We start from the raw sequence: 24,949 nt of genomic DNA on the forward strand, positions 1-24,949 counted from the left end.
ATGATGATGTTATTATTGTATAACTTGTCTACGGAAATTTCATCCTATATGTGATAAAATTTTAAATAATTGGTGAAGAAAAGAGAGTTTCATTCTTTTATTATAAATAAACCACTAAATCATAGACAAAACATGAACTACTGTCGAAAGTTATGCTCATTCAAAGCCTTATCCCAAGATTGAGGGGAATTCATTTATTTTAAATTGAACCAGAATTTCACCCCTTTTTTTTCCGACATTTAATAATAGGATTAAACAGCTTTCTAAAATAAAAATAAAAGAATAAGCAAACTGTATTATCAGGCCAGTGAAGAGAAGAACTATGTCAAGAGAAGACAACGTCATGAATCGACATTACTTCGCCGATGGGAGAAAGCTTTCCCTCGTCGCAATCGCCGGCCTTATTGCCGGAGTGATACTTATCTTGAGCTTCAGAAAACCCGGCGATTACTCCCTCCTGTGCTCTCTCGCCAAGTTTAGAGCTCAACCCATCCATGAGGGTGAATTCTCCGACATGGAAACCCAACTCCAAGCCATAGTCCACTACGCCACGTCAAAAATCGTACCGCAACAAAACTACGGCGAGATCTCCATTACATTCGACGTCCTCAAGAAACGCGCACCTTGCAATTTTCTCGTCTTTGGCCTCGGCTACGATTCCCTCATGTGGAATTCTCTGAATCCCCATGGCAAAACGACGTTCATTGAAGAGGATCCCAAATGGGTCGAAATCGTGCTCAAAACCGCCCCCGACCTCCATGCCTACCCCGTCAAATACCGTACGGAGCTAAAAGAAGCCGACGATTTGCTCTCCCATTACCGGTCGGAACCCAGCTGTTTTCCGTCGAAAGCTTACTTACGCGGTAACGACCAGTGTAGGCTTGCCTTGACGGGGTTTCCGAATGAGTTTTACGATACGGAATGGGATTTAATAATGATCGATGCGCCGCGTGGGTATTTCCCGGAGGCACCGGGTAGGATGGCGGCAATATTCTCGGCAGCCGTTATGGCGAGGAACAGGAAAGGATCCGGCGTGACGCACGTGTTCTTGCACGATATTGATCGGAGGGTGGAGAAGCTTTTCGCGAACGAGTTTTTGTGCAAAAAGTACTTGGTTAAAGGCTTTGGGAGACTCTGGCATTTCGAGATTCCGTCCGCCGTTAACATGACCACCCACGACGGTTCTGGTTTTTGCTAAAATGCACTCCTCCATTACGGCGGTGCTCGTTTTTGCGAAAGTACACCCCTACATGTCATTGTTATAAGGTTTTTTTAGGAACATGCGAATTGATTTACCAAAATGTAAAAAATAGCAGCTATGGAGCTGTTAAATTTTACGTTAGACATTCTCATTCATAAGTCATTTTGTTTGGTTTTTGAGACATTTCTTATACTAATATCATCCCTCAACAAGAAGTTCTAGTATATTTTCCTTTGCATATCTTTACCTGTTTTAACAAAGTCTCAAACATCTTAAGAAAATAAATAAACAAACCAAACATCTTATAAGCAAAAATCACAGTTTAAACAAAATTTATGCAGCGGAAAAATTAAATAGAAATACCTCCAACCATTCTTTGAATCAAATATCAAAATCCAGACGTTGTAACACCACTGGTCGAGTGCGTCAAAGACCCGATGAGGACATTATATTTAGCTATACAAAAACACGAAAATTGGAAAACACAAAAACACCAAAGTCTTCTAAGCACTTGAAAACCTCACTAATAATATTGTTTTCAAAAATGTATTTTCGACGCTTAGGGACCTTAAGCTTGGGGTATTTATAGTGGTGGTTCCATACAAAAAACCACCATCCCACTATTCACATACACCCACTACCACACAACAAAGTAGTGGGTAGCAAAATGTGGGGCTTGAGGGCAGCAAAAGTGGGAATAACCCACGAACCAAAACGGTTCCAACATTCTCCCACTTAGTTCGTATTTCCCATGAATACTTAAAGTCGAAACATAATGCATGAATCATGACGATATTTTCTCTTAGAATTTGAGTAGTATCTTCCATGTTTCACAATACATCATGCCTCAACACTTTAGCCCAAATTTCTTAATGTTTATTCTAGGTCTAAACTTTAGTGATATTTCTTGAAACAATCAAATTAATGTGCACATAAAATATGAGAAACATCAAACTTAACAGAGTTTCATTATAATCGTTCTTACAACAAAAATTTACAAGGCGGGAACAAGTCCCATAGTGGCAACATGATCCTTAAATTTGTGTGGTGGCATGCCTTTAGTCAAAGGATCAACTAACATCTATTCAATACTAATATACTCAATGATCACTTTCTTTTCTTTAACACATTTTCTTATGGCTAAATACTTAATGCCGATACCTTTGCTTCAACTTCAACTTTTTTTGTTTTTAGCCATAAAGACAGCAACTAAATTGTCACAATATATCATCAACAACATAGATATCAAATCCACAAGTTTAATCCCAAAAATAAAACTCTTCAACCATACTCCATGTAAGGTAGCCTCAAAACATGAAACGAACTCAACCTTTATAGTGGAAGTAACAGTTAAAGTCTACTTCACGCTTCTTCAAGATGTACCTCTGCCAGCAAACATAAATATGTAACCTGATGTTGATTTACATGAATCAACACGCTCGATAAAGTCTGAATCGGAGTAGCCAATCACCTCTAAATTGTCTGATTATTTGTACGTAAGCATATAGCCATTTGTCCATTTAAGATATCTCAAACCTTTCTTTACAGCTCTCCAATGTTCAATACCTGGATTACTCTGATATCTTCCTAACATCCCAACTGTAAATGCAATGTCAGGTTTTGTGTAGACTTGAGCATACATCAGACTTCCAACAACAGAAGCATATGAAATGTTTTTCATTTGCTCCCTCTCAAATTCGTTCCTTGGGCACTGGTTCAAATTGAGCTTATCACCCTTCACGATAGGAACAACACTCGTTGAACAATCTTTCATCCCACATCTTTCTAAAATTTTGTTGATATAGGTTTCTTGATATTGACCTAAGACACCGCGATGTCTATCATGATGAATCTTAATGCCAATGACATAAGACGCAACACCCATATCTTTCATATCAAAATTTTTAGAAAGAAATTGTTTCACCTCATGTAACATATCCTTGTCATTTGTTGCAAGTAAAATGTTGTCCACATATAGAATAAGGAAATAAATTTTACTCCCACTGAACTTTTGGTATATGCATTGATCTATGACATTATCGACAAAACCAAATGAAGAGAAAACTTCATGGAACTTTAAATACCACTGTCGGGAGGCTTATTTCAATCCATATATGGACTTCTTTAGCTTGCATACCAAGTGTTCACTATCACTAGAGGAGAATCCTTTAGATTGTTTCATGTATAACTTTTCCTCTAGGTCACCATTGAGAAATGCAGTTTTCACATCCATTTGTTGCAATTCAAGGTCAAAATGAGCTACTAATGCTAACATAACGCGTAAGGAATCTTTCTTAGATACATGACTGAAAGTCTCAGTATAATCAATTCTTTCTCGCTGAGTAAATCCTTTTGCAACGAGTCTAGCTTTATATCTTTCTATGTTACCCATTGAGTCTCTTTTTGTTTTGAAGACTCATTTACATCCAATGACTTTTATGCCTTCACAAAACCACTATCCTAACTCTTTGCAACTCATGGCTTGTGAAAATGTCTCAAGATCATTCTCAGCAATAATATTATAGACAGACTCTTGCAAGCACACAATATAGTCACTAGAAATTGTTAATTTCCTTTCTCTAGTAGATTTTCTCAATGTTGAACCAACAATTTCTTGTGGATTATGTTGTTCAACTAGTTGTTTACTAATTTCCAAATTTTCTTGAACAACTTGATCTACTGGAGTGTTTTCAATAACTTATGAATTTTCATTAATTAGTTGTTCGACATTCGATTGAGCTTAAGGGGTGTTTTGTATAATAACCAATCCCTCACCTAAGGTGGAAGGTTCACCTATTGAAATTGTGTCCCTAGATAGATTGCTCCCACTGATTGAGTCATTTTCAAGAAACTTTGTATTTCTCAATTCCACAATTCTAGTGCTATGATATGAATAATAGAATATGTATCCTTTGGACCTTTTAGCATATCCAATGGAATATCCACTAATGGTCCTTGGGTCTAGTTTCTTTTCTTGTGGGTTATAAACTCTTACTTTCGATTGGCATTCCCATATACGTATATGTCACAAACTTGGTTTGCAATGTTTAAACAACTCAAAAGGTGTCTTTGGGATAGCCTTAGTTGGAACTCGGTTTAATATATACGCAACCATCTTGAGAGCTTCAACCCATAAGGACTTAGGCAACTTAAAGCTACTAAGCAACAGCATTTTAATCAGATAAGCCTAGTATGGTGTATTGGGCAACTATACTGTTATTTTGAAGAAACTTCATAAATGGACCAAGTTCTTGTTCATCCTCAATGTATCTACCATAATACTCATCACCTCTATGTGTTCTAACAATCTTAATTTTCTTATCTCATTGTTTCTCTACTCCAGCCTTGAAAACTTTAAAACCTTCTAATGCGTCGCTCTTGTGATGAAGCATGTAGAGATACATGTATTGTGAGTAATCTTCTATGAAAGCGATGAAGTATTTCTAACCTTGCATGTAATAGCAGGTTTTTCAATGGTGTCAGAAATAGTGGTTTTGGGGCCACAAATTCGACAAGTAAGTTCTAATGGTAAAAGATACTGCCCAAGATGTCATATTAGGAAATCCATTCATATCCTTACTCAAACCATATAAAGTAACAAATAATTCTATCTCTACCAAAGTTTTAAACACTAAAGTAGAATTTCCTTTTGTAGAAAAACCAAAAATAAGAAATCTCAACTTATTAAAATCTTTATCCATCCATAATGAACAAATCAATAATTTAATTAATCATAAATGAAACAAATCTCTTTTCCGAAAGAAGAAATATGTTTTGAAAAAATTACTGAGCAATTACAAAAAAAGAAGTCAAAAAAAGGATAAATCAAATTAAAGAAGAAATAGAATCAACAATTTGTTCTGACATTCCTAATGCCTTTTGGGATAGGAAAAAACACGAAGTAACATTACCATATGAAAATAATTTTGATGAAAGATAAACACCCTCTTAATATGTTAATACCAAGGCTTTGGATTCTCAAAAACCACAGCAGTATTATGAAAACATACTGGTTCAAACTGGATCAGTACTGTTTAAACACTACATAGACCTAAAAGATTCAAATTTTATTACCCATTCAACAGCCTAAATATGAAAAATTCTTCGACCAAGGGATTAGGGTGAAAACCCGAATTCTCCAAAGAAATTTCCAGCCAAATTTATTTTACATATTGGGATTACCAAATGGCATGGTACAACGCCTTCTTAATGAACAATCAACATATGAGACATTCTTGGCTTATATATTTCAAACACGGTACCCAATTCAAATTTACAAACTGGTTCCAAGAATGGTGGAATTGGTATAGACCATCATCTTTTGAGATCCTACCAGAAAAAATTCAAAACTTATGGCCCAAATTCTTTGACAAATTTCAACCTGAACCAGACCAAAAACACATTTATAGAACAATCCATTTTTTTCTTAAAACTGTGCATTTCTTGGATTGTTTCTTGGGATTATTCTTATGAACAAGATCCACATACTGGAATTTTTTTATTAGTTCGAAACTTTAGAACTAAATTGTTGGAAAATTTAATGATGAAAAATATGATTCAAAATATTTACATAATTTTTTCAACAAGAATCCGAGATTATGCAAGCCCGTAGCCCCGGATTAAACCACAACAAAATTCCTTTAAGCAAAATCAATAGCTAGTGCAATGTTAGCTCCAGCCAAGACCAAGAAGGAATACAAAAAACTCATGGCTGAAATGCTCAGCTCAATGGATTCTGAATCCGAAGACGAGAAATCTTCAACTTCTTCAATCAAAACGGTGGACCTAAAGTCAAGTGGTTTTAGAAAATGAGGTATCGGGACCTCGTTTCTATAAACTGAGAGTGTTATTAAGGTCGTATTAAATTTTTGTTAAGAAATATTAATGTTTCGATAGTTAATTAAGCAAAAGGGACTAAATCAAAAAAGTTAAAAATGTCAATCGCTATTAGTTTAAAGGTGTTAATTGATTAAATAATTATAATTGGATGGCGTTAATGGGTAAATTTCCCATTCTTAAGTTGGTGGACGGTTAAACCTTTATTTTATTTTAATTTTATATGTGATTTATATGTTATAACATTATTATTAAAAGATAAAAATAAAATAAAGAAATAAAAGTTAATAAAATAAGAAAACAAAAGGTTTTCTTCTCCATTTGATATGTTCATCACTGAAACACCATAGCAAGAAGAACCAAGGTTCGGCTATGCTTCAATTCATGCATGGTAAGCCATTTTCACCCTTTTTAATAATTTTTATATTTTTAAAATCGTTGCAACCAGGTCCAGCTAACTCGTGCCTTCATTTTTGAAACTGTTAAAGATTTTGAATGTTGCCATTGACGAATATTTGTTAATTTAGATGTTAAATGATGAATTTTAAGTGTTGGTTAGTATTTAAAAGTATTTTGTTAAATTATTTTTGATGAATTTGCTGATTAGGGACTAAATTGTTGAAATAGTAATAGTTCAAGGACTTGATATGATTTTTTGCAAAAATGGGATAAAATGGATGCTATCAATATTTGGTTGGCATGATTTTGTAATAAAAATGGTTAATTTGCATGTTTTAGGCTCGAGACTAAATTGAACAAAAGTAAAATGTTAAGGGTAATTTCGTAAAAATGTCAAAAATGACTAAATTGCATAAAATAAATTGTCTTAATATCTAAATTAATGAATTGAATGAAATTCTTAATTTAGATCAAGAACAGTGGAAAATCGAGGAGAAGAGAAAATTACTAAATAACCACTATACTTAGTTATTTTTGCAATTTAGCCGAGCAAGTTCGTATGTATTGAATTGTACATACCTATATATACAATGTTTTTGCTTATTTATGAATGTATATACTTATATATGATGTTTAAAATGTGAGTTGGAACTCAAAATATTATAATTGAATATAAGGTGAGAAATGATTTATTATAAAACTATTGAATATTTATGAAATATGAGATGCGATTTCAGAATTATTATGAATTGTTATAGCATGTGTATTGAGAAATATGAAAGTGATTAATGGATGATGTCAATCTTTGTAATGGTACATTGATAGTATGAATATATTTATTGATATTATATTATGTGTACGAAAATAATGAAGTGCCCTCAAATGATAAATATGTTTGAAGGAAATGGATTACATGAAATGCCCGATTGAACATAGTAATCACTAGGATACGATTGGCATGCCAATAGGGTTAGAATGCACGCTTGTATAGGATTTGCACTTTGGTGCCCCTGTATACACTTCAGTGCCCGTATTCGCACTACGGTGCCCCTGTTTGCACATTTGTGCCCATGTCTGCACTCCAGTGCCCCTGTTATACATTTATGATACATTTGGTATGGTTTAGTTACCTGAGTATTCGAGTTAAGTTACTAGTTCGTTAGGCTAACTGTGAATGAAATTTACAAAATTATTTTAATGTTAAAGGCTAATGTATAGTCAAGATATTAGTAAATGTTAAATGTTCAATGAATTACTTGATCATATGTGAGTATTGTTATATTGATGATTATTCAGTTAAAGATATATGTTTATATACATATATGAATGAGTTTGGATTGAATTGTTATAGTACTAGAAGCATATGATAAATCATTTTCAATACTAAGCTTATAAGTGCTTTGTAAATGTAAAATGTATGATTAATTTATTCATTTAGCTTTAATCTTGTTTAGTGAAAGTAAGCGATTCCGAATGATATGTTTATAAGAATTTTTGAGACAAATGATGAGTTATAGAATGACTATTAGTTAAATGTGAAAGAGTTATGTTTAAATGCACTAGCTTATGGTTATGGTTGATGTTTATGCTTATGTCTTGTGTGTTATGCAAATGAAACGAGTGAGAATAGATATTGAAATGATAAGTTCATAGATGAGACAAAATATGATGAAATAAAAAGGATTGTTGAGTTAAAGGACTTACTTGTAATGAAGGAATTTACTTATGATATATGTGAGTTTACTTATGTCACGAATAAATACATTAATTTGTGAATTGGTAACGTAATTAAGCTTATGCTAAGAAAATGTAATGGCAAGTAAGTAAATGAAATAATTCATTGTTTTAAGAAAAGGTTGATGATTATGTAATTAAACTTATATACCTTATTATGTTATAAATGGAAAGTATTCAGGATGTTAATGAACCTATTCATTTGTGAGTTGATAGTTACATAGTTTGATAAATCTTGAGGCATTGGTATAGGTTAAGTTATAACTTATAAAGTTCATATTTAAAATGGAATGTTATTATTAAAGTTTATACGAGCTTACTAAGCATTCATTACTTATGTGATTATCTTTCTCTTACTTTACAAATTATCAGAAGTTTGATTGGGTTGGAAGCTAGTCAGATATCTATCACACTATTCAATGATTATATCAGTAGATTTTGATGTTTTGGTCATGGTTATAATGACATGTATAGGTGGACGTATGTCTAATGTTTAGTTGATGTTTATGGCATGTAATGTTGCTTTGGATTTGTGGTACTTATGGTATTTTGATGCTTTGTTGATGGTTATTAATATGGTTAAATTGTTGCATGTTTGGAATGACCATATTTGGTATGTTTATAATGTGGTCAAGATGGATTATGCTTTGAAGTAATTATGAACTATTGGTAATGATATAAATGTAGTCAAATATGGTAAGTTTGGTATGGAAATAGGTTAGGTGTGATTGGTTGATGAATGGATATATATGCATATGTTTTGACAGGTTTGATGAATTATGATTGAGGTGTCTTTTGGCATATTGGATGTATGCAAACTTGGTATAAAGATTTGGTCATTTTATGCATGATTTGGGTATGTTTTAAGGCCTTGTGTATATGTGCAGGTGGCTTGTAGGTTCATGTTTTAAAAGGTGAGAGAAATAGCTTGATTTTGGCCATATTCTTGTCCACACGGCCTAAGACACGGGCGGGTGTCTCAGCCATGTGTGACACATAGGCGTGTGACACGGCCGTGTGTCCCCTGTAGGTTTTAAAGGTTGCATTTCAAAGGTTACACAGCCTAGCACACGGGCGCGTGGCTCGGCCGTATGACCCAAGTCAGAGAGTTGCATAGGAACAGACATAGGCTGGGATACGGTCGTGTGTCCCTAATTTGATTGTTACACGGCCTGGCTACACTGCAGTGTGACCCCTAAAGTGTTTTATATGTTTCTGATTTAGTCCCGAATCGTTTCTAAAGTATTTTTAAGGCCTCGAGGGTTCGAAAAAGGGACGATATGCATGTGTTTGATTGTATTATGCTATGTTTTATGAAATGTTTGAAAATAAAAGTTTTAAATTATGTTTTTTACAGTAATGCTCTGTAACCCTATTCCGGCGTTAGATACAGGTTAGGGGTGTTACATTGCACATCCATATCTGGGCAACATATATAAGAATAGATGATTTTCAATATGGTAAAACTCCTTTTCGCACATTTCTTTGACTTTTTAGTCTCCTTGCCCTTAATGCAGACTATACAAGTATTGAAATTAGTAAAATCTAAAGTACTAAGTACCCCATCATTTACTAATCTCTTAATCATTTCAATGGAGATGTGTCCTAAACTCCGGTGCCATAAAATAGAGGAATCTTTATTTATAACACAACATTTAGTACCAGTTTGAACATATATAACATTATGAGTGGCATTATTTTGCAAATTAAGAGAATAAAGACCATCAGATAAAACACTATTTCCAACAAGTTTAGATTTGTAAAATAAATTAAAACCGGTGTTTGAAAAACTAAAGCAATATCCAAATGGTGCAAGTCTTGAAATAGAAACTAAATTTCTAGAAAAATTGAGAATTTAAAAAGTCTTTTATAAAATTAAAACAAAGCCACTCCTAAGCAGTAATTCGCAAGTTCCAATTGCTTCTTCATGCGACTCCATCTTATTTCCTGAATAGATGTGTCGCTCAACTCCCATTGGTTCCCTTAGGTTTGTTAATCCCTGTAAGGAATTTGAGATATGGATTGTAGAACCAGAATCAATCCACCATGTGTTATAACTAACATCAGCCATAGTAGACTCAAAGCAAACAAGTGAGATTGATTTACCTTTCTTTTCAAGCCAACTTTTAAACTTGACACAGTCATTCTTTAAGTGTCCATTCTTTTTACAAAAGAAACATTTGGACTCTTTCTTTATGTCATCTTGGGGTTGTATTTTAGCCTTCCCCTTTTGCTTGGCTTGGATCGTCTTCTTTTCTTGAGTAATCGTTAGTGCACTCTCTCCCATCTCTAGTATGAGTGTAGCCTCCTCCTGATCACACATGGTCAGGAGCTCATCGATAGACCACTTATCCTTATATGTGTTATAGGAGATCTTAAAAGGACCAAACTAAGGTGGAAGAGTTTTCAATGTAAAGTGCACCAAGAAAGATTCAAACATTTCAACCTCAAGTTCTTTTAATCGAGCTGTTAAATCTCTCATCTTGTTGATGTAATCACATACACATTTCATGGTAGTGAGCTTTATTGATGTAAACTTCATGATTATGGTGCTAGCTAATGACTTTTGAGAAGATTTGAATTGTTTTCCAATAGCCGCCAATAATTCTAGGACATTCTCATAATGTTCAATTGAGCCACAAACATCAGTAGGAACTTACTCTTTATGAACATGATACTTAAGCGATTAGATCGCTCCCATTTTTCATATAGACCAAGATCAACCTGAGTGCTGGTTTCTGTAATATGTGGCTTAGATTTCCTTATGGCATAGTCAATATCCAAGAACCCCAATTGGAGAAGAATACTCTCCTTCCAAAACTTAAAGTTCTCATGAGTTAATTTAGGGATATCTACTTTATTATCAGACATAATCACAAGTTGTAAAACTGCAAAATAAATTAACATATATGGTTAACAGAAATTTGAGGCAAACATAAATCATAATCTACCAATGCAAATTATGTAAATAATGAATCTAGTGACATAAAAATTGTCCGTGGGCTAAATTTTTAATTCAATTAGATTTATTTTATAAGAAAATTAATTACTATCCTTTTGATAAAAATTATTAAATTTATTTTCATAATTCTTATGGGTAACTATGAAAAATCATTTAATTATTTTATCTTTAACTAAATAAAATTATGAAAACCACTTAGCTAAATATTAATCTTTAAACTTTAGTCAAGATTGTTGCTAAGCCATTATGTAACATCTAATGTCTATAAACCTTATGAGATCCTTATTATAATAAATAATTTAATTTAACTAAAATTTTGTGGCTAATTCTCTAATTAAATAAAATTATTTGGATCCTCGACATATATTTTATAGTTTTATTGCTAAATACCTTATGCAATAAGTCCAAAATTTTATGCACCTAAAATGTATGTAACTAATAACCAGATAATTCAAATATAACCATTTGCTTGACACATAAAAATATTCAAACAACAAATTTTAAAATTTTTGCTAAATTTTATAACAAAATTAATTTTAGAAATTTCACTTTAATAAAATCAAATGATTTTACATAAAAAATTGTAATAAAAATCTCAAAAACAAATGTTTGAAAATAATTCAAGAAACATGGAATCGTTATTTTGAGAAATTAACAAAAATTTAAAATGAGACTAGGCAAAATTAACCAAGCTCTAATAGCAAATGTAAGCACAAATCACGGTTTAAATAAAATTTAAACTGCGGAAAAATCAAACAGAAATACCTCCAACCGTTGTCCGAACCAAATGTTAAAAACCAGACTTTGTAACACCACTTGTTGAGCGCGTCAAAGACCCGATGAGGACGTTGTACCTAACTATTTGAAAAAACGAAAATTGAAAAAACACAAAAACCCCCAAAATCTTCTAAGCACTCAAAAATCTCACTAATAGAATTATTTAAAAAAAATGTATTTTCGATGCTTAGAGACCTTAAGCTTAAAGTATTTATAGTGATGGTTCCTATCAAAAACCACCCTCCCACTATCCACATTCACTCAATACCACACAACAAAATGTGGGGTTGAAGGCAGCAAAAGTGGGAATAACACACGAACCAAAACGGTTCCAACAATTTGCTCCCATAGCAAATCAAATCACAAAATAAATAATTAATTAATTAAGAAGGAACTTACAAGTTATAATGGAATCGAAGCAATTTGCTTATTTGTGTGTTTGAAGGAAGAGAGGTCAGAAGTTGAAATGAAAATGAAGGAAATTGTTTGAAGCGAGAGTATGAGCAACGGTTTATTTGGATGATTGGCATGTAAGTTTTTGAAACAAGTTCTGCACCTTGTGTCTTGATCAAGTTAAAGTCTGTTTGGATCTTTTCCCAATGAAACTTCTCAAAATCTCTACATTGAAAAATTATACCTTTAAATTCATTCTTCCAACAAAACTAAAAATACATTTATTTCTTTGGATTTTTCTCCAGATAAAAATGAAAATTATAATTATTTTTATTTAGATTTATTTTAATGATATGATTTAAATTATTTTTATATGTTTAAAAAATATAATAAATATATTTTCATAATAATATTTTTCATTTTAAAAGAGATTATTTTAGGTTTTTCTTCACTAAGTTGGTGTATTAACTTATGACATTAATTTTGGTAAAAATCCTTAAAAGTTATTTTTAGCATTTTTAATGTTGATTTTATTATCCATATTTCTCTTCTAAATAATGCTGCCTATTTTTCTAAAAACTTAATTATAGTACATGAGTGCCTAGGTTTTATTGATTTTTTTCTTTAGCCTAATTTTCTAATTTGATATTTTTTCAAACCAAATACTATTTTTAAAGCTTTTAAGTACTTTAATGATGAGAAATTAATAATGTATTTTTTAATCTTTTAATCGTGGATTGATTTCAGAAAACTGTAAATACAACATTAAACATCTTTCCATCTTCCAAAGAAAATAGAAACCGTTATCATAAAGAGCAATGATGCAGATTTGAAACAAGGCACCACGGCATGTACATTACTCAAAAGAATAATCTCATGTATTTTGAATTTTTTAATAAATTTATTTATTTAGGTCAAATTTTGTTATTAATTCTCTATATTTTAGGTAAATTGTTAATTTAATTTTTACATTTTAATTTAATTATTTTTAGTTATTCTATTTTTCAAATTTTAAAATTTTAATATTCACCCAAATAGTAGCAGTTAAATTTGTAAAGTTAAATTATGTTATTTTCAAAATATTATATAGAAAACACATTATCACATGTGTAATGTCATATTAAGTTATTATTCCCACAAAACACCCACAAAAAGTCACATTATTTTAGTTAATGAATTTAATGACTACCATTTGAGTCATGAAATTTCAAAATTTGAAAATTGTAAAACTAAAATGATCAAATTTGAGAATACAAGCTAAATCCATAACTTACACATAGTAGGCGACTAATAGAATAATTTGGCCTAAGGAATATAATAGCTACAATTTGAGTCATTACTAAAATTTTAAAATTCAAAATGTAAGAACTTAAATAACCAACTTATAATACAATAATTAAATTCACAACTTACTAATAATACAGGACTAATAATAGAATTTGACCATTTATTTATGGATTTAACAAGTAATAACATAAACCTTCATGTGCAGGCAAAGCTAAGTAACACCAAACAAAAGAATTTCTTTTTCTTTTTCTTTTAATTTATTTTCTTTGAAAGCATAAATTTGTGTTGCTAATGTTTAAAAACACGTCGTTGAGAACCTTGTATGTTGGCCTGATGGTCAGGGTATTCACTGCTTCAGATGTGGCCTGGGTTCAAGTCACATTAGTTGCATTACTGTTAGGGCTTTGTCCTCCTCTTGTAATTCACCAAAAACACGCTATTGATGTTCTTGAATCTCTTTTTCTATCTCTTAATCTTTCAAATAATTGCTTCATTGTCACTTCAGAATGAATGGATGTTTTAATGTAATCTAGAAGTTTTTATTGTAACACATAAGTTTATTGTAAATTTATTTTTTGTGTTTTATATGTTCCATTTATAATTACTTTTCACCTATAAAAACAATCATAAATTATAAAGTACACTCTTTACTAAATTAATTTCCTATATCAACCACTTATCTCAAACATTAGACAAATTAGTTCTATTTCTAAATGAAAAAAATTGTTAAGATATTGTTAGGATAAAAATAAAAACAAATTAATCATTGTACGCACAAATTAGAAGTCGAATATAGGACTGGAAGAACTAGAACAAATTAAAGAAATTTTTATTTATAAATTTTGAGTAACAATTTCTAGATAAATCCTTTGATAGAGTTTTCATCCAAAGGTCGTATAGATTTGATATTGGATGGATGTTAGCTACTTCAAAGGCTATTGATATTTGATCTTTGACCATGCCTTGACGTGTGTGTGTCAAGGCTAAGAATCAATACAAATACAATCAATTGTAATATTTATAATGTTACAATGGAACACCTGAGTATTCCAAGGATCGAACCCAAGAGAGTTTGGAGACAATGTGACTAATGTGAAACAAGCATGCAAATAAGAAGTCTAGCTAACTACTCGTTAAGTATTGTATTACGACAAATCATATCAAAGAGGTAATTACACTAAATTAACTATCTAATATTAAAAAGGACCAAACGCGATTAACAATTCAAGAAACACAAGCGGTTGGTTGACTTCCATGTTGTTGATCGGTCTTTGGATTAGAGATCTAAAAGGCTTAAACTTCTAATTGGTTCAAATTTACCTCTCAGTCACCATTTTACCAACTTAGACGATTTAGTCCGATTTATTTCTCGATCTCACCAAACTAATTTGGGACAACCAAATTGGTGCCTGATAGCATCTCCTCTCGGTCTCACCTACCTAAATGTTCACCTAAAGGTGTCAATTCTAAGTTTTTAAGCCTATTATATTTAGTCCTATTTTTACAATTTAGTCCTTGTACCAAAAACTGACCAAACAACATTTTCATCAACCAACCACCATAGATTTAGTTACCCAACATCATTTTCATGCAACAAACAGTCCAACACATACTTAAATAGCTCATTAAAATAAACATAAAAGTAATTTTACAGAAAGCTTCGAAATTTCTTAGATGGTTGCTTGGAGAAGATGATGACGGCAACAATAGAGGAGAAAACACAAATAAAGTTCAGATTTTTATGTTTTATAGAGTAAATAAAACTAAAATGTATTGAAGATTTTCAAATAAAATCAACTACAAAGTGAGTTTGAGGACTAGATTGCAAAGAAAATAAAAGAGCTACGGTAAAAACTAACTAAACTAACAACCCAACTAACTAAGTTCAGAAAGTAAATACCTAAAACCTAAAAATGGAGAAGAAGACAACTACTTAAGCTAAAAAGATGAAAAGATAAAGTTGGCTCCTTTAGTTTTTCAGGAAAAAGTGGCTTTTATCAACTGAGATCAAATCCCAAATCTTGAAAAAATGCCCCTAAAAGTTATACTTTAGCTTGGGTTGGTGTTGGACAAAAGACTTACCTTACAATAATTTTCTTCTTGCCAGGCATTGATGTCGCGACACCCTCGACAGTGATACAAGTGTGGCTCTGAGGTTCTTGGTGCCGCGACTTCACTAGTGGTGACCATGATTTTTTTACTTCAACACCTTTAAGGATATCATGACCTTGGAGGCTCGGTGGCAAGACATCATACCCTCAGTGTCCCAACTCTCCCAACAACTAATTTTAGGTTGATTTCTCGTTGCAGTTTTGCGCCCTCAGGGTAAAGGTAAAAGTTATATTTTAGCTTGGGTTGGTGTTGGACAAAAGACTTACCTTACAATAATTTTATTCTTGTCAGGCATTGATGTTGCGGCACCCTCGTCAGTGATACAAGTGTGGCTCTGAGGTTCTTGGTGTCGCGACATCACTAGTGGTGAGCACGATTTTTTTACTTCAACACCTTTAGGGATATCATGACCTTGGAGGCTCGGTGGCAAGACATCATACCTTCAGTGTCGTGACTCTCTCAACAACCAGCTTTAAGATGATTTCTCATTGTAGTTTTGCATCCTCGGGGTAAAGGGACTTGGTGTCAGGACTTTCAAGAATTAGTGTTGCAACACCCACGTTGAATGTTGTTTTCCTCAAGGTTGGGCCATTGTCATCTCCCTACACTAACTCAAACACCTTGTTAGGCCCGCACGACACCATTTTTCCATTTTGGGTCTAAAGGAACAAAAATAAACAAAAAATGATTATTAATAGTGAAAAATAAAAATAAAAATAAATTAGAAAAGACGCCTAAATTGCTTGAAAATAAGTTCATCGAGTGCTTTTGAGAGCCTAATTTAATGTATTAAATTACGGCAGATCAATCTTGAAATTAGGTTTGGAGAGATGATTGATTGAGAATTTGATTTGCTTTTGATTGAAGAGTTTGGGACTTGATCTCGAATCAATGAAATGCACTTCAAGGGTTATTGAGATTTGATCTTGAAAGCTGATGTTATTTCCTTTGTGTTGATGCAACCAGGTTGGGGAGTACTTTGATTAAAGAGTCTTTGTGATTTGATATATGATGGATGATTCTATTTCAAGGGTCTTTTTAGACTTGATCTTGAAGCCTACTTTTTTGTCGGTTGCTTAAGATCAAAGAGCAACTTACTTCAAACCTAATGCGATGCGTTTTAGAATTTCTTAAAGTTCTTGGTATTTTGAAGAGAACTTCTAGTTTTCAAAAATCTTTTCTTCAAGCTTTGATTTCTAAATTTTTGAACTTCAAAACTTGTGAAGTCATAAAGTTGCGTCGAATGGCTTGGAAGTGACACTTTTTTTATAGTGCCATTAAGTAAAGTGAAAAAAGAGTTCTTGTAGTTTATAATCTATTTATTTGAGAAGTCTACAAGGATTAAAATATTTTGTTTATTATTTATCTCATATTAATTTAAATTAATAGGAGATAAAATAATCCTTAAAGAGCATATATTTTTATAAGAGAGTTCTAAAAGATTTAATGTAACACCTCAAATTCTCGGTGTAATATATGGTACCATTCTAGGAAATTGTATAGTGAAATTTTTAAGAAAATATGAAAAGAGTTTATTAAATGGTTTTTATGGAGTTAATTTGGTGTTGGGAAAGGAAATTAGTGAAGATAAACGTGAGTGTAACATTTTGGAAAAAAAGGACTAAATTGAATATTTGGAAAAGTATGAAAACTAAAGTGTAATTTTAAAAATAAAGAAAAAGGATTGATATTAATTATTTGGTATGAAAATGACATGGAGTATGAATGAGGATGAAGAAATTAATGTTCGGACTAAATTAAATAAAGGTTAGAAGTACATAGTAATTTTTCCATTTTTGCAGAGAAATGACATAAGTGCAATTTTTATGTGAGGAAATAATTTCATGGATCCTAATTATGATTTATGAAGCAAAAATATGATAGGTGCTACATGCAGTGAGAAATGAAAAATGATGAGGTAAAAAGTGGCTAAAGTGTAAAATTTTCAACATTTTGGATTTTTCACATGGGACTATATTTTTTAATTTTAAATGAAGATATAATGGATGTATAGAAGCAATATGAATCCTTAGTTATATAAAACTTATGAGACTAATGTGGACCACGAATTTTAAGTGGATGTTGACTTGGGGTTTTTTATTTATTTTTTCCTTTTCATTTTTAAATGGATTAAAAAAAGATGAAAAAAGGTTGAATTAATTAATAAGTTGATTATTAGCATTGTTAATAAGAATCGACTTTATTAAAGATACAAAACAAATGGAAAACAACTCGATCTCAACCCCTCTCCTGTTGTCCATAGTGGAGGAGAAAGCAACAAAAAAAGTTCGCTTTCAAAATAAGCAATCTGTTGATGGAGGTCAGATGATGGTGGTGGATAGTAATGGAAATCCCTTGAGGTTTGACATGAATATGCTTGGGCGTAGGTCCTTCAAGGATATGCTGGTTGGATCTGTGGATTTGGCAAATCAGCGATCATAAAAGGAAGATGATGATTTGCAATTGCTGGAGAGAGATGTGTCTGTTGGGATGGAAGATGGTTTGTCGTCGATTAGATTTTCTAAACGATTTTATCATCTCTTATATAATAACATGTCTTAGGCAATAGTTGTCAAATTGCTTGGAAGGAAGATTGATTATCATGCTCTTACCAGCAAGATTTATAGTCTGGGAAGCCGTCAACACCTATTAGTGTCATGGATTTAGAAAATGATTATTTTTTTGTTAAGTTCCAATCTGAAGCAAATTATGTTAGAGTGTTAGAGTAGTTACTAAGTATTTAGAACTGTTATAGTTAAGAACGTTTGTTGTTAGCAGTTAGTCTGCTGTTAGTCTATTAACTTCAGTTACGTTACGTATGTCTATAAATGCATGGGTTATCTGCATGCATTAAATGATATGAAGAGAAAATTATTCTTTCTTGACTCTTGTTATAGTTTAACATGGTATCAGATGTAAGTTGTTTCCTGGTGCTTTTCGCTTGAATGTCCGCTGTGCATGATCAATATGTCCGCTGTGAGTACTGAAATATCTAGTTCTGCTAACATGGTATCTCATCAATCATCTGACTCTACAGGTTCTAATGGTTCGATCCTTCCTATCAACCTTCGTCTACGATTCGGGGGCGTGGGCGAGGCTGTTCTTCTCACTCAAAGATTCAATGTCAGTTGTGTGGGAAGGCTGGTCATCTTGTTGACCGCTGTTACCATAGGTTTGACTCTTCCTACAAGAGTAACAACTACAGGCCCCCTCCACAAGCAAATGTCTGCATGGTTGGGTCCAGTCCTTCTGTTACACCCTGGTTCCCTTCTTCTCAGCCTCAATGGAGTTCACCAGGTTGGTGTTATCCCACTCATCCATCATCTGTTTGGACTAATCCATTTGTTGGTAGTCCTTCACAACAGGTTCCTATGCCTTCCTCTGGCGCGACACCAGCACTATCTCAGGCATATGTAGCAACTCCTGAAATTGTAGCTGATAATTCCTGGTATTCGGATTCAGGTGCCACGCATCATTTGACAAATTCGGCTAGCTCCATTGGTGATTGTGAATCCTTCAAAGGACCAGGTAAGGTGTTTGTTGGAAATGGTTCAACTTTACCTGTTTTGTCTGCTGGACAGTCATCCTTCCTTACTCTCGACCTCTATACATGCGATCCTTGTTACTCGTTCCTGGAATTACTAAGAACCTCTTATCTGTATCCAAGTTTGCTAAAGACAATCAGGTCATGTTTGAATTTTTCCCTAATCAGTGCCAGGTGCATGATTTGAAGACTAGGGAGATTTTACTTCGAGGCTCCGTTCATATGGGTTATACAGACTTCATATCAATCAGTCTACTAGAACTCATGTGCCTTCTAAGTCTGCTCAGTGTTTCTCGACTAGTGTCAGACTTCCTCTTAGTGTCTGGCACTATCGCTTAGGACACCCTTGTCGTGCTAAGCTTACAAAAGCACTTATACGATGTAATATACAGTTTTCTGATAGCAATAAATTTTTTGATTGTGTTGCATGTCATCTTGGTAAGGAATGTAAGCTCTCATTTTCAAAATCAACCACTACGTATACATCACCTCTCCAACTAGTTGTGCTGATGTTTGGGGACCAGCTCCAGTTGCTTCTAATGGTTTTCGGTATTATGTTGCCTTCACTGATGCCTATTCTCGGTATACATGGCTCTATTTTCTAAAGAAAAAATCTGATGTTCTAACTGTGTTTCCACAGTTTCATCGACAAGTTGAAAGAATAATTGGTACAAAGCTCAAGTCTTTACAAACAGATGGGGGATGGGAGTTTCAGGCATTGAAGAGTTATTTGAATCAACAGGGCATCTTACATCGGCTCACTTGTGTTTACAGGTCTGCTCAGAATGGCCTTGTTGAGCGCAAACACTGACAGGTTGTTGAAACAGGTCTTTCCATGTTAGCTCATGCTTCAATGCCTTTGACGTTTTGGAATGAAGCCTTCTGCAGTTCTGTGTTCTTGATCAACAGGTTACCCTCTCATCCTTTGGGTGATGTCTCACCATATGAAAAATTGTTTCAGACAAAACCCGATTACTCTTACCTTAGAATTTTTGGCTGTTTATGCTTTCCCAACCTACAACCATTTACCAAAACAAAGTTACAATTTAGGTCAATACCCTGTGTTTTTCTAGGGTACTCTTCCTTCCATAAAGGCTACAAATGTAGAGATCCCAATGGTAGAGTCTATGTTACCCGTCATGTCACTTTTAATGAAAATACTTTTCCATACAAAACTTCTTTTCCAACAGCTACATCACCTACTTCTAGTCCACACGTCAGTGCTAAGCTTTTAGTTTTACCTTCACCTCATGAACCGTGTCCTAGTACCCTGCCTACACCTCCACCTATTACGTCGTCTACCTCTACTACACCTGTCCTTTCACAATCAATGTCTAACACACAGTCTTCCTCCCATAATATAACACACAGTCAACCTACTCCATCCATGTCACTTATGCCATCTTCCTCCCAACAACAAGTGCAACCCCCCCAACCCGCACATGTGACATCTTCCCCTCAACAACAAGTGCACCCTCTCCAACACCCATCACTTAACACCAATAACATGGTTACCAGAAGCAAGGCTAGAATTTTCAAGCCGAAAGCATACCTTAGCACGACAGGTTCATCACCAATAGATGATCCTTCTGACATTCATACAGCAATGACCTTTGAGTGTTGGCAGACAACAGTTTACAATGAGTTACAAGCTTTGGTTCGCAATAATACATGGACCCTTTATTCCCTTCCAGAGAATCGGAGAGCAGTAGGGTGCAAATGGTTGTGTAATTTTAAAAGAAAGTCTGACGGATCCATTGACAGATACAAGGCTCGGTTAGTCGCAAAAGGGTTTTCTCAACATGCCAGGTTTGATTTTCATAATACGTATAGTCCGGTAGTTCGAGCTTCTACCATTCGCACTGTTCTTTCACTTGCAGTTATGCAGGGGTGGTCTTTACGCCAAGTCGATATCAACAATGCCTTTCTTAATGGCGAGCTTACTGAAGAAATATACATGGAACAACCTCCTAGCTTTGAAGTCCCAAGTGTTACTGGTCAAAAATTGGTGTGCAAGCTGAATAAAGCACTATATGGTCTGAGATAGGGCCCTCGCGCCTGGTTTCAGACTTTTAAGGGATACCTCGTGACACAACTTGGTTTTCTTGTGTCTAAAGCTGATTCCTCTCTATTCATACGAGTGTCTGACGGGAAGTATGGTCTATGTCGATGACATTGTGATCACTGGTAGTCATGCACAAGATATAGAAGATGTTGTGCATCGTCTTCATAGCAAATTTGCTCTTAAGGACATGGGAGCACTTAGTTTTTTTCTGGGCATTGATGTTCAACGCACATCCCAGGGACTGATGCTGAGTCAGAAGAAATATGTTACTGAACTCTTTGAAAAAACTGGAATGCATGGAGTAGCATCCACACCAACACCTATGGTAAGCATTCCCAAGCTAGTAGCTTCAGATGGCAGTCCTCCTTTCGCTGATGTGCACTTGTATAGAAGTGTTGTGGGTATGCTACAGTATGTTTGTATTACCCGACCTGACTTGTCATTTTATACCAACAAACTTAGCCAATACATGAGTGCTCTAAGTAAAACTCACTAGAAAGCAGTCAAACGTGTCTTAAGATATTTGGCTGGCACTATGGATCATGGATTGTGACTTACAACAGGACAACTAGAACTGGTGGCTTATTCTGATGCTGACTGGACCTCATCCATCGAAGATCGTCGGTCTACTTCTGGATATGTGGTATATCTTGGTTCAAATCCTGTGGCTTGGTGTTCAAAGAAACAGTCAGTAGTATCTCGGTCGTCTGCTGAAGCAGAATACCGCTGCTTAGCTAACTGCGTGTCTGAACTATTGTGGATTCAACAGTTGCTGAATGAAGTTGGAATGCCACTGTCTAAGGTGCCAATCATCTGGTGCGACAACTCCTCTACAGTATCAGTCGCTGAAAATCCCACACATCATACCAAAATGAAGCATGTTGAAATAGACCATCACTTTGTTTGTGAAAAGGTTCTTGCTGGTTACTTACAAGTCAATTTTGTTCCCTTTGCTCAACAAATTGCAGATGTCCTCACAAAACCAATCACCCCTAAGCTATTTTCATCCTTCAGACGTGCTCTTCGCGTTCTGACATCAAGAGAACTTTGTAGCCCAGAAAACAAACAAGCTGGGGGAATGTTAGAGTAGTTACTAAAGTAGTTAGAACTGTTATAGTTAATAACGTTTGTTGTTAGCAGTTAGTCTGCTGTTAGCCTGTTAACTTCACGTTACGTATGTCTATAAATGCATGGGTTATCTGCATGCATTAAATGATATGAAGATAAAATTATTCTTTCTTGACTCTTGTTATAGTTTAACATAGAGCACTTACCGAAGGACCATGGATTGTGTATGGAAATTATTTGACTATTCAACCTTGGTCGGAGTATTTTTCTACTTCCCGACCTTTCTCGTCTGGTGTGATTGCTTAGATTCGACTCCTTGGGATTCATGAATTCATGTATAAAAGAAATATTATGAAGACCATTGAGGAATTGGTTGGTCGTGTTGTTAAACTGGATAGTAATACATGTAAGGCTTAACATGGACATTTTGGCTATTTTATTGGATATGAACAAGCCCCTTGTTTCTAAGATTAAAATAGATGGTCATGTGCAACGACTAGAGTATGAATCTCGTCCCAATGTATGTTTCTCCTGTGGGCATTACAACCATATGAGGGAAAATTGTGTAATGAAGGTTGAGCAAAATGGGTCAATGGAGGTGGATGGTGTTATACCGAGTGTGGTGAAAGGTGTTGTTGTTTATAGTGCTGACGTTGGTCTCCCGAAAATGACTGGTAAACAGGTTGAGATAGAGGTATTTGGCGAGTGGATGTTGGTGAGTCTCCGAAATTGTAAACTTGCTCGAAAGTCGACTACTGGAGATGAGGTGAAGGAACAGGCAAATTTTTAGGGATCACGCTTTAATGTGTTGAATGAATTTGGGAATAAAGATTCCGTTGAAAATCAACCTACAAATCCTACAAAATCAACTAATCTTAAGGGCAAGGGGATTGCTATTTATGACAACCCGTTGGGCATTAGTGAGTGGAAGGCGCAATTCTGTGGTGGAAAGGGTTTTGAAAACTTCTTTGCATACTACGTGCCACTTAGTGGTCTCATTCGTGGAAAATTTAGACCCGAATATCATGCCTGGTGCTGCACCAAAATTTGCTTCTTCACTGATTTTTATTAAATATAATCCTGAGTCGATGAAGGAATGGGGTTCTAAGAAGATGAGGAAACCACCTAATATAAATTTACTCAAGGGCAAGGGTAACAAATTCAAAGTGTGGGCTCCTATTCGTATCTCGATATCTAATGCGATGTCCAAATTTACGGAAAACATTGGGGCTGATAAGTCAAATAATGAACTTATCCCGCGAAAGGAGGGCTATTAGAGGCTAACACAACTAATTCTTCTTCTAGTTGAAACGATATGGTCTTCCTTTCCCTCTTTGATTATAATGTTACCAAATATTTTTGAGTGAAATTGTCAAAGGGGAGCTAGTTCGAAATTTGTTAGAGTTGTTATAAGTTATTTGGATGATTTCGATTTTCAGGTTGCAACTTTTCTTGAGACTAGAATTAGTGGTCTAAAGGCTAACAAAATTATTTCCAAGCTTGGGTTTGATTGTTCGCGTAGAATTGAAGCTCGAAGGTTCTCCAAAGGTTTGTGGGTCTGCTGGAAAAAGAGTGTTCAGGTTCATGTGCTTAATAATGATCCATAGTTCATCCATTGTTGCATCAGGAATAACTTAGTTTTTAAGAAGATGTTTGTGACATTTGTTTATGGGAGCCCGAAAAAGTGATTGCGTAGTTTTCTTTGGGAGAGGTTGGATTATTTGGCTCAATCGATTAAGGAACATTGGGTGTTAAGGGATTTCAACTCATTGTTATCTCCAGATGAAAAGAGAGGAGGTTGGCTAGCAATATTAGGTTGTAAGTTGTTTCAGAAATTCATTCAAGATAATGGATTATGGGACCTTGGTTTTAAGGGTTCGAAATTTACTTGGCGAAGAGGTGTAGTTTTTGAAAGGTTGGATAGGGCGATTGAGAATAGCGAGTGGTTCTATTATTTCCCAGATGTAGTTTTGTTTCACCTTCCCCAGCTAAAATCAGATCATCAACCCATTCTGATTTCTTCACAGTTGACAAGACAGACTCGACACAACAGACCATTCCATTTTTTTGTTTCTTGGATTAAACACCCTTCATTTTCACAACTTATTTAGCATAGTTGGAAACTGGGTTTAGATATGCCAACCAATCGTGTTTCTCTTGTTTCTGATATGAAAAAGTGGAATAAAGAAGTGTATTACTATAAGGAAGCGCTTGTTGGTTCATTGTATTGAGAATATCTAAGTTGTTCTAGATCGTAAGTGCTCGAAGTTTCTTTTGGATCTTGAAATGGATCTGTGTTTTGAATTTGAAAAAGTTCTTGATGAATAAGAGTTAATTTGGTTGCAAAATTCCCGAGTAGATTGGATTCAAAAAGGAGACAGAAACACCAAGTTTTTCATAACAAAACTCTCTCTAGGCGTAAGTATAACAAGATCTCTGATTTGAAAATCGATGGTGTTTGCTACTATGGCGATAAAGAACTCCAGAGAGAAGCTGTTAGTTTTTTCTCATTGTTGAATTCTTTTTTTTTTTTTGAACAAAAAAAAGACCACAAGGGTCAGTCACATTTTA

General features: G+C 34.2%; 1 protein-coding gene across 1 annotated transcript; it reads left to right on the forward strand.

Annotated features, from left to right (window-relative positions):
- Positions 1-242: 242 nt before the first annotated feature.
- Positions 243-1,278, forward strand: LOC105787302 (probable methyltransferase At1g27930). Its single transcript, XM_012613681.2, has one exon. The coding sequence runs from the start codon at positions 323-325 to the stop codon at positions 1,196-1,198; it is 876 nt and encodes a 291-aa protein (XP_012469135.1). The 5' UTR covers positions 243-322; the 3' UTR covers positions 1,199-1,278.
- Positions 1,279-24,949: the final 23,671 nt, after the last annotated feature.

The sequence above is a fragment of the Gossypium raimondii genome, chromosome 1 (assembly GCF_025698545.1).
Source record: "Gossypium raimondii isolate GPD5lz chromosome 1, ASM2569854v1, whole genome shotgun sequence".
NCBI lineage: Eukaryota > Viridiplantae > Streptophyta > Magnoliopsida > Malvales > Malvaceae > Gossypium > Gossypium raimondii.

Bases quoted from the DNA above. Each gene is read 5' to 3' on its own strand.
- LOC105787302 (XM_012613681.2), top strand. From the start codon at position 323: ATGTCAAGAGAAGACAACGTCATGAATCGACATTACTTCGCCGATGGG.